The sequence below is a fragment of the Drosophila melanogaster genome, chromosome 3R, assembly GCF_000001215.4.
Source record: "Drosophila melanogaster chromosome 3R".
Taxonomy (NCBI): domain Eukaryota; kingdom Metazoa; phylum Arthropoda; class Insecta; order Diptera; family Drosophilidae; genus Drosophila; species Drosophila melanogaster.
Window position 1 is genome coordinate 5,404,136 of NT_033777.3, and position 8,663 is coordinate 5,412,798.

General features: G+C 43.7%; 1 protein-coding gene across 2 annotated transcripts; it reads right to left on the reverse strand.

Moving 5' to 3' along the window:
* Positions 1 to 3,047: 3,047 nt before the first annotated feature.
* Orco (Odorant receptor co-receptor) lies at positions 3,048 to 8,271 on the reverse strand. 2 transcript variants are annotated; one of them, NM_001104217.2, is made up of 7 exons: positions 8,260 to 8,271; positions 5,481 to 5,789; positions 4,896 to 5,410; positions 4,573 to 4,798; positions 3,953 to 4,157; positions 3,436 to 3,591; positions 3,048 to 3,367 (listed from the first exon to the last, which is right to left on the reverse strand). In NM_001104217.2, the coding sequence occupies exons 2-7, from the start codon at positions 5,786 to 5,788 to the stop codon at positions 3,317 to 3,319; spliced, it is 1,461 nt and encodes a 486-aa protein (NP_001097687.1). In that variant the 5' UTR covers position 5,789; positions 8,260 to 8,271; the 3' UTR covers positions 3,048 to 3,316. The 2 variants fall into 2 exon arrangements, with proteins under 2 accessions (NP_001097687.1, NP_524235.2); NM_079511.5 differs by lacking the exon at positions 8,260 to 8,271 and adding an exon at positions 6,137 to 6,334.
* Between the last annotated feature and the right edge of the window lie 392 nt (positions 8,272 to 8,663).

The following is an 8,663-nucleotide window of genomic DNA, read 5'->3' on the forward strand; positions in this document are numbered from 1 at the left end:
AAACACGTTTCGAACCACTTAAATACCCGCCGACTCCGAAAACGAAGAGATCCGAAGACCGACGATCGCTCTTCGGTAAACGCGATGAAAGAAAACCGAAAGCCGTAAAACAGATCATGCCATGAAAATCGGTCAAAAAGAAAAATGCACGCGCCGGCTCCTCGGAGGGAGAGGGAGGGGGCTAGCGGAAAGGAAGTCGGCTGGCCATTTGCGCAAGATAGGTTCAATGAGCGGCGCGGTCTATATACGCTCCACTGCCGACCGGCCAGATATACATATATAGATAATATTCCCACTGGGCATTGCCAGAAAAGACTGGTAAAGAAGTCCCAAACAGCTGACTCCTAATCTGCTGATTAATTAGTGGTTGTCCTTAGTCTATTGCTTGCCCATTCAATAACCTCTGCCTAAGTTCGTGTCCTAAGTCTTTTGCTTTTACTTACCACCGTGTGAATGTAAAGTTCGTGCCTTCAGTCTTTTGTTCTGCTGCAGCATGCGGGTGAAATGCTGAAAAGTTCTACCACGACCCCCCCCCCCCCCCCCCCCCACCGGCAGTCCCACATCGCAGTGCGTGCAACAAGTTAGTGATTAACTTTCGAACGCGTGTGTGGGCCAATCTATTGGCTGGGAATTGCATTAGTCGCTGCTGCGCTGAAATGATTTCGGCCATAATTGTTTCTTTACACTTCTTTTCGACATTTCACAATTAAGCAATTTAGTGCACATGGAATTGGCGCTGGATTCGGCGCGGTGCCTCTTACTAAGCAGCCACGGCGAGTCGTTGAACTTGCCGGCCGTTTCCTCATTTTCATTTAAATGAAAATGAACATTTTCCATAACTTTGTCTTGGCTTGCATTGCGTTGTGCTCGTGTTGCTTTTATTTTCCTTGTGCCTTTTTTTTGTCGATTTTTATTGTTCCAGCTAGCTGATTGCTAGCAATTATCGTCGCCCGGTGAGGGGGAAGGGGCTACCGGAGGGGGCGGGGCACACCGACTTTGACTTTGCATGCATTGAACTTGGCTTGCCCTTTCCCTAAACCAAACAATGCGAGACGCGGCCAATGTGGCAATAAACATCGAACCGATCGCAAAAAGTTACCAACTGACGTCTATAGCATGAAAAGTTAAAGCACCGATATCACCGATTCTTGCGGTTCCCACGAAGTTGATTATGAGAAATAGTACGATGGATACTATTACTATCTACCTGTTTTTGAAAACTACCAGAACTAAAAGTTTGAACATTTTTGGCATTCGCAAATGGTTTGTTCTAACTTTGCCTTTGTTTCGTAGTCAAACTATTTGTAGTAATTAAACATTAATTATATTTAGCTTTTGATAATTGTATTTCAGTTATGTTCATTTTAGCCAGAATTGTTCTTGTACTTTAAACCATTGTAAAATCGATTATATATAAGATATTTTAGTGGCATGTTAAAGTTCAGATTCACTAGTATTTTAGCCAAATACTAAAGATACGTTTCGACATCCCCGTACAATTGGACGTACTTAATATCAAATTGTGATTTGTACTTATTTTCAGTCGAATGCGTCAATAGTGAAATTGAAATTGATTTCTTCCTAGTATGTGCATCAATTTCTCTACTACTTGACACTATTGACACCAAACTACTGGGAATGTTAAAAATCTGAAGAATTATGTAAGCCAAACAGGTAACGTGTTTAGGACTCAATAAAAATGTCATTACCCAATGGTTGGTACAAAACGTATGGAGTGTTGGCATGTTAATGACTCTATTCGTGTAACGCTATATTAAAAATCCGAAAAGAAATCGCACTGACAACTAGAAAACAGCAAATGAGGCTGAAAAATTCGCATAAATTACCGAAAACTGCAGACAAGAACAGGAAGATGTACCTCCGCGGCCCCAAAGATACAAAACAAGCGCGAAAGAAAGAAAACTAATTAAACCATAGACTTATAAATTAAGTAGTTTCAGTAGCCGCTCTTGTTGTTGTTGTTGTTGTTGTTGCGTTCCCCCCCTAGCCAAAGTCAAGAAACTTTCATTGGCAGACGAAAGTGTGCGCAATAAAGAAATTAACAGTAAGCAGCGGTTGCATGGAGAGGGGTATCCAGCAGATACAGATACTTCGCCCCACCTCGTCTTGCCCCATCTGGCGCACACTCTTGGCGCAATTTTAGTTGTAGTCACTTTTCGTTCGTTGGTTCGTTTTTGTTTTATGAAAGCTGCAAGAAATAAAAACTCCGCCAAATGTACGGAGCGTGGCCGCATTAAAAGTTCGCGCCGTGGAGCGTTTTCTTGTTGTTGCTTCAGTTTTAACCCGCCGCGGAGTCAGACGGCCCAGTTGGGCAATTTTGAAAACCATAAAGTGCGCTTTCAAAACGGCAAAAATATAGGAGAGCTATGTAAGTGGAGCTAAGCGTGTGGAGATCCACAACCACGCTCGACAGTATGATTCCGAATTACACTTTTGCCACTTTTAATTGTTGCCACTGCAACTGCTGACGATGGCTGGCCGTTTCTAATCGTACTCATACTGCTTCTGCTGTTGCGCCAACAGTTGCCAAAAATGTGGCCAAAACGACTACGGCCCAAAGATTATGATTATAATCCGCATTTATTCCTAAATTTAGTTCGTTTTGCACATACGTTTGCCGTGAAAATTGCGGCATGCAAGCCAGTGATGCGATAAACACGGCGTCTAGCCCATTAAATTCCACGCTTATCATGTGAACAGCACCGATAATTATTGAATTAAAACTAATTGATGGACTACAAGCCGCTCCTGACCCAACTTGAATCTAAACTAGCAATTTAACAATGGAGCTCAGAAAAAAAAGTTCATAACACACATTAAAGTAATTGAGAAACAGTTCTCTATTTGAGTTTGCTAAACCAAAATATATTATAGTTGACAATATTCTAGATTTTATATTGTATATGCAGAATATATATATATATTAATACTTAAGATGCAAATAAATTCGAATGAATTCGAAATTTAAAATGAAATAAACTCCGCCTGTTTCTATTCTATTAACCCCCCATTAAACCTTCGAGTTTCACTACACATTTATTTAGTTTGCATCTTGGGTTTACATTAAAAGCTCTACGCGTGTACAAAATCGATAAGTATTTGCAGGCTTCTATGTGCCCCAGAATGTCTCCATTATGCCCCACGAGGCTCGCTCGTCGCAGGTATAAAATATATAATTTGCGTTATAATTGCTCTGTGATATTGCTGGTTGCACAGTGCGGAGGGGGCAAGGGGCGGTAGGTGGCTTCTTGGCATTCGCTTTTCTGGTACAAAAATCCATCAGCTTCGCAGCAACTTACTTGAGCTGCACCAGCACCATAAAGTAGGTGACGACGGCACCCAGAACCTGCGAATCGGGAATATCCGATTCAGTTTTAACTCCATCAATAGATCAATAAATCAAATGCAACAAACCGAAGCAAACAAATCCAGGGAGACGGTGAAGAATTTCGCTCCCGATATGCTCATCGCCTTCTGGCACTGCTGGCACACGATCTGGACGAAGGTCTTGGCCTCCTCGGAGCCATCGTACCAGTGGCACGAGTAGGCGGCCTCCATGACGGATGAACTCTGCGAAATGAAAGTCGTATTAAGGATGCTCTAGATAACTAACTACACAAACTATAACTATAACAACGTTTAGAACTATGTATGTTTCCCAATCTATAAACTTGAAAACATTGGTTCAATTTTATCTCATACGCAAAAACACCCTTTTATTTCTACCACATGGAAAAAACACACTGGTTAGCTTGTAGTGAACGGACCAATCTGTTGACTCTCAACTTACAATTCATTTAGTTTTAATGAAGTCTCAAAATTTTTTATAAATATCCCTATAACTCAAATAAGGATGTTCTCGATTATTAATCAGTTGAGACTGATGTCTGATTTACTTATAAATTTATCTTGCAACCCTGCACAAACTCACCTCTTCAATCAGACGATTGCCAAAGATGCAAAAGTGGAACACCTGGGCCAGCGCGTATCCTAGGTATCCGACGACTGTGAAGGCGTAGACATTCACTCCGTTGATTTTGGTGGCCTGGTATGCCAGCAGGGTCAGCTTGATGGTCGAGGTCAGCATGTGGAGGAGGAGGGCGGCTCCGTAAGTATCGCCGATGGCAGCCACCAGTCTGTGGGGAAAAGGCAACGGGGGAAAGGATGAGGGATTGCAGGCAGGAATCAAGTCAATATTGGTATCAACAACTGCACACGCCAACTGTCGGACAGGACAAACAAGGACATTCCTCTAGGGCCCCCAACAATGATTGCAATTGAGGAAGTAATCAAGTAAGTCAAACAAGCTGCAGGGATCTGTTGAGCTCCTAATAAATGAGAACACATGTTCCGATGGCGCCTATTGAAGTTTTACAAAACTGAGGGGAAAGTGTGTGTGTTTATTATGTTCGGTGCTCTGTTAAAGGCAAAAATCCAAGTCCATGAAATATGAGTGGACTGCTCTGCCATTTAAATCGCCAAAAATCCAATCATCACTGGCCAAAGCCCCCTTGAAATGGCTGGTCCAATTTGGCCAGGATTTGAACTCACCGCACCACGTGCTTGTGCCGCTCGACCCAGTACTTGATGGCACTGCGCACCATCATCTCCTGCTTTTTGGTCAGCCCGTTGGGATTAGCGCCGTTCACCAACCCGTTGCCTCCGCCCCCGTTCCCGCCAAAGGACTGCAGTGTCGAGGGTGCTCGAAACTGAGCGCCCCAATCCGCTTTCGAGCTGTAGATGCCCGACATGTCCATGTCGGTGCCGGGATCCTTTTCTGCAATGGAAAAACAGCTCGTCATGGCATTTTCCTATTCAGTGAAGTGCTCACTGAATAACCGCCTAAAAGTTTAGGTTCAGACTCAACAAATCACCTTCATTATGAATTAGCTCCGACTTGGAGTTGGCCGACAGGGACCTGAAGAGGGCCGCCGAGTTGGGCCTGTAGGTGTCCAGCGAGGCGGACAGCTCCATCAGCGGCTTCATGATGCCCTTCAAGTGCTGCAGCTGCTCGCAGGCGAATATCAGCCAAGAGCAGAACATCACGTCGCATAGATTGGAGTGGATCATCGAGAAGAGCACGTAGTAGATCTGAAAGGCAAAGCTGATCATGTAGAACATGCCGTGGCTGGCGTTCCACGGGTAGAAGGACTTAATCGGCAGCCGGGGTATCTCCACCGGGATGCTGGAGTTCGTCTCATGGTCCACCACCATTTTTACGCTGTCGCCAAAGAAGGTGATCGTGGTCCAGGCGGTGGCCGAGGCGACTGTGGTCAGCATCACCAGAAAGAACAGCTTCCTCATCTTCGCCAGTGCGATCGAATGGTAACGAGCATCCGACTCGGCGAACAAGGGATGCGTGTTCACCTGGTTCCATATATTCAATGTTCTGCCGGAAAAACATAAAATTTTAAATTCCCCAAGTGTTCGTAAGCTCGGTGCGGTGAGCAGAGGCTCACCTGTAGAAATTCTTCTGGTTAACAGCCAGGTAGATAAACTTCGTGATGCAGTGGGTGAAGAAGAGGGTCGTGATCGTGTTGCCCGACAGCTCGTTGACCTCCTCGGCGTTCAGGGCCATGTTGACCAGGATGAAGGTGAACTGCATGAGGAGGAACACCAGGTGCACGGAGGAGTACACCTTCTTCATGAAGGCACTGCCGCCCGTGAAGTTGTGCATGAACAGGCCGGAGTACTTCATCGCCCGGATGTTGGGCATCAGGTCGGCGACCAGGCCCGTGTACTTGCTCGGCTGCATCGAGGTTGTCATCCTGTTGAGCGGCGGAAATTGCACGACAAAATTAATAGGTTTCGCCAACACAATCAGCTATTATGAACGTAATCTGTTCAATATTCCGTATTTGTGATTAGTCCTTGGTTTGCTTGCCGAGTAGAAAAGGAATTTTCCTGCCCGAAATGAATCGATTTGGAATGTTTTATTCATAGCGGGATAATGTATAATGCATATTGAATATTCAGGTGGACTCATGTCCTCTCAAATTAATATTAATTTGGCTATCGATCGTGAGTTATTAAATTCGGAATGTGGAACAATTGTGTACGATATATGGTTCTCTAATTGGTAATATTGTAATATTGAAAGACCCAGTGCTATTACCTTGCTATTGAACTTTAAAAATACAAATGTAATTGTTGTCTGGTACACTTGGGTTAATTGAGTGCCAGTAATGCAGCAATCATCTAGGCAATCATTTCACTCTTTAAGGCTTAACCGGGATACTTTAAGATACGAGATATGAGGCTTTCCGGAACCAGGACACAGTTGACCTGCCAGCACCGCGATGTCGACGGTAATGAAATGTGAAATCCGGAAGGTTAAAAAGCTCTGTCGACAAGTGCCTGCTCCTTCTGTCGGCTAGGTACTTGCTCCGCTGTACATAAGGACGTGTACTTTGAGGACGAGTTCCCACGGCTGCAACAAGGCCACATTAAATCCTAGCCCGCGACTTTCACTCCGACCCACACATGGTAATGAAAATATACAATATGGGTATCGGGCCGCCTTGGAGCGCTTAAAAATTCAGCTCTTCAGCCACGTCCATCGATGTGATGGGTGCGTGGCAGACGCAGAATTCCCACAATTAAATCGAACGCCCACGAACTTGTCCACCACTGCTGTCGTCTCCGGGTCTAGGACTCCGCTTTTGGGCCATGGGCCATGGCCCAGTCCTGTGCCCTCCACGCGGCGTATGCGCACTGGCGGAATGGCACTGGGACTGGAGATGGGCTCATCCTTGCGCGGCATCTGCGGTATCCAAACTTATGCAAATTTTAAAAGCATCGATTATTTTATTATGCCTGCTTGTATTTGTTGGCCTGCCCCAAGTGCCGCTGAGATATGGGGATAGGCCATTCCTCAGCCAACCCATTTGGTGGGGATCCCTCCGTGAATCGCTGACCCAAAAAAATAACACATTGCCTATTTGCATGAAAATGTGTGTGTTCAGCCTGATGGATATTTGGTCCTTGCTCAATTTTTTTCGTTCTCAGTTCTCATAGGCACTGAATTTCGGTAGGCGGGGGCCTTCAAAAGAAGTCTTAAATTGGGTTGCCATTATATATTATGAATACTTACAATTCTTTGCAATTATAATACAGTAGAATTTAAATAATTAATACTCTATCTCAAGGTCGTACAAGTGGCCTTCGAAATCAGTTAGGTAATATACATGTAGGCAATTAATAAAACAATTGTCTAATTCAAAATCTAGTACTCAAATTGCAACGCAAACGAAATTGCTGAGCAGTGTATTGAATGCTAATCGAAAACATCCAATTTAGTTATTCGAAACTAGTTGTGACAATATTAAAACGTGGCAAGAACAAAAAGCGGCGACTATTGTGAATAACTGAATCACACTTAAAACTATGTGCCGGAATGTAAATGTATCTGTGTCTGTAGCTATATCTGCAGCTAGTTTCCACCACTCATATACACATATGCATACATATATGAATGGGAACTCAGACACAGATGTCCCAAATCATGGATTATTTAAATGCAGGACACTCACGAACATCAATTAATACGTGAACACTTGCCTGTGTGGATTGCGGGGATGCGAGCGGGGATTTAACAATATTGATTTAACGTTTAATCGTCCTGAACTCAGCCATGCGAAACAAGCCCCCCCCCCCTAAATGTTGCCCCTTTCGGTCCTTCGCTTTTTGATTTATTTTATGGGCTTGTGGCTGAAAGTTTAATTACGCGGATGCGTTTGGATCAATTAGCTAACCGCGGACATCGTGAGCCCTGCAGCCTTTTGTCATTAATTATTAGGCAACATTTAAATGGAAAGTGACACTTGCTTTATTTAATTTACAACTTAAACAAATGAGCCTTTATTTTTACCATTACGCTTTTGTGTTCGTGACTGTGATCGATTCTGATGCCAAATTAAATGATTAAAACGCACTAATGGGTTAATAAAGTCACATTAACTAGAAATTATATATTTATATAATTATTATTAAGCGCTTTCCATATGAAATGATATACCCGAAGTATAGGCAACATTATTTTGATTCACACCTTTATGGCCGCATTTCAGCCAAAACCAAATGATTTCCATTAGGTCGTCCACAGGATCTCTACATAAAATACCGCAAGTTGTAAAACAATAAAAACTCAAAAATAAGCATATAAAGTTATTCAAGCAATCCATCAAATCGCCCATAAATTGCGAAATCAATGCGACACACACACACACACACACGCACACATTATAAAAACCTCTTTGGGGCGCAAAGCCGACGAAGGAAAAATTAGAAATCAATACCCAGCAAGGACAGAAAAATCTGTTAAGTGACAAACAAAAACGGCGAGAACACCAATTGCGTGTGAGTGCGTGAGTCCGTGTGTGCGAGGTCCTCTCTCTCCCATCCTGCTGCTTGGCTGTGTGCGTAAGTGCCAGCATCAGGAGCAATTCCTTTATTTTCGGACCGCCGTGGCCCTCGACCTACAGAAGGCTTTTACCAGAATTTATGGCTATGCATAACCGACTTGGAAAAACAACAGACGATCGAAAATACATATAAATAAGTGCGTGGGGTGTGTGCCACATTCGGTTTCATAGTGTGCGAGTGGTCTATATGTGTGTGTGTGTGTGCGTGTGCTTTCTTCA